This window comes from Nestor notabilis, unplaced genomic scaffold (genome assembly GCF_000696875.1).
Source record: "Nestor notabilis isolate BGI_N333 unplaced genomic scaffold, ASM69687v1 scaffold22529, whole genome shotgun sequence".
NCBI lineage: Eukaryota > Metazoa > Chordata > Aves > Psittaciformes > Psittacidae > Nestor > Nestor notabilis.
The window spans coordinates 793-1,323 of record NW_009944468.1 but is presented as its reverse complement, the minus strand read 5'-3'; the positions used below and the strand labels follow the sequence as shown (position 1 = coordinate 1,323).

Below are 531 nucleotides of genomic sequence, written 5' to 3'. Positions count from 1 at the left end.
ACACGGGCAGGAAGGACATCACACACTTCTCCAGCTCCCCACCAGCATCCCCCAGAGTCCCCCTCCAGCATCCCCTGTCACTCGGGACTGGGGACAAGGCAAGGCATTCTCCCTGGTGCTTCAGCACAGGGTCAAACCACTGAAACACTCTTCCAGAAGCAGCTGCAGCCATTTAAAAACAGCTCCTTGTTCTCAAACCCTTCCGGCTTAACCAAGTACTTAACAGGAGCCGCAGGGCTGGTGCTTGCCACCTCCTTCGCAGGTTGTTAAGGTGCTCAGGTGTTTCCCCCCACTCCAAGGCCTCTCCCTTCCCCCCAGTGGGCCCTCACCGTAAAGGGTGCCCAAAGCCAGCCCCACGTCAGCCTGGGTGAAGCCCAGCATGATGCGCTTGTGCTTGAGGTCCTTGGCAAACTGCTCCAGCTCCTCCGAGGTTGGCGCATCCTGGCAGGGGCAGAGAGAAGCTGAGAGGGGACAACCCGAGGGGACAACCCTTGCTCAGGAGCTGCCAGGAGCAGGGGCTGCCTGTGTGTG

The 531-nt window shown here is 60.1% G+C and overlaps 1 protein-coding gene across 1 annotated transcript in view; it reads right to left on the bottom strand.

The window, feature by feature from the left end:
* The window catches only part of LOC104411895 (POU domain, class 5, transcription factor 1.1-like), a gene marked incomplete at both ends in the record, with an annotated part of 1,569 nt that extends 1,108 nt beyond the window's left edge, over window positions 1-461 (bottom strand). Inside the window, 2 exons of the mRNA XM_010022440.1 lie at window positions 138-199; window positions 330-461. Coding sequence (XP_010020742.1) covers window positions 138-199; window positions 330-461 — 194 coding nt within the window. The remainder of the gene's footprint in view (window positions 1-137; window positions 200-329) is intronic.
* Between the last annotated feature and the right edge of the window lie 70 nt (window positions 462-531).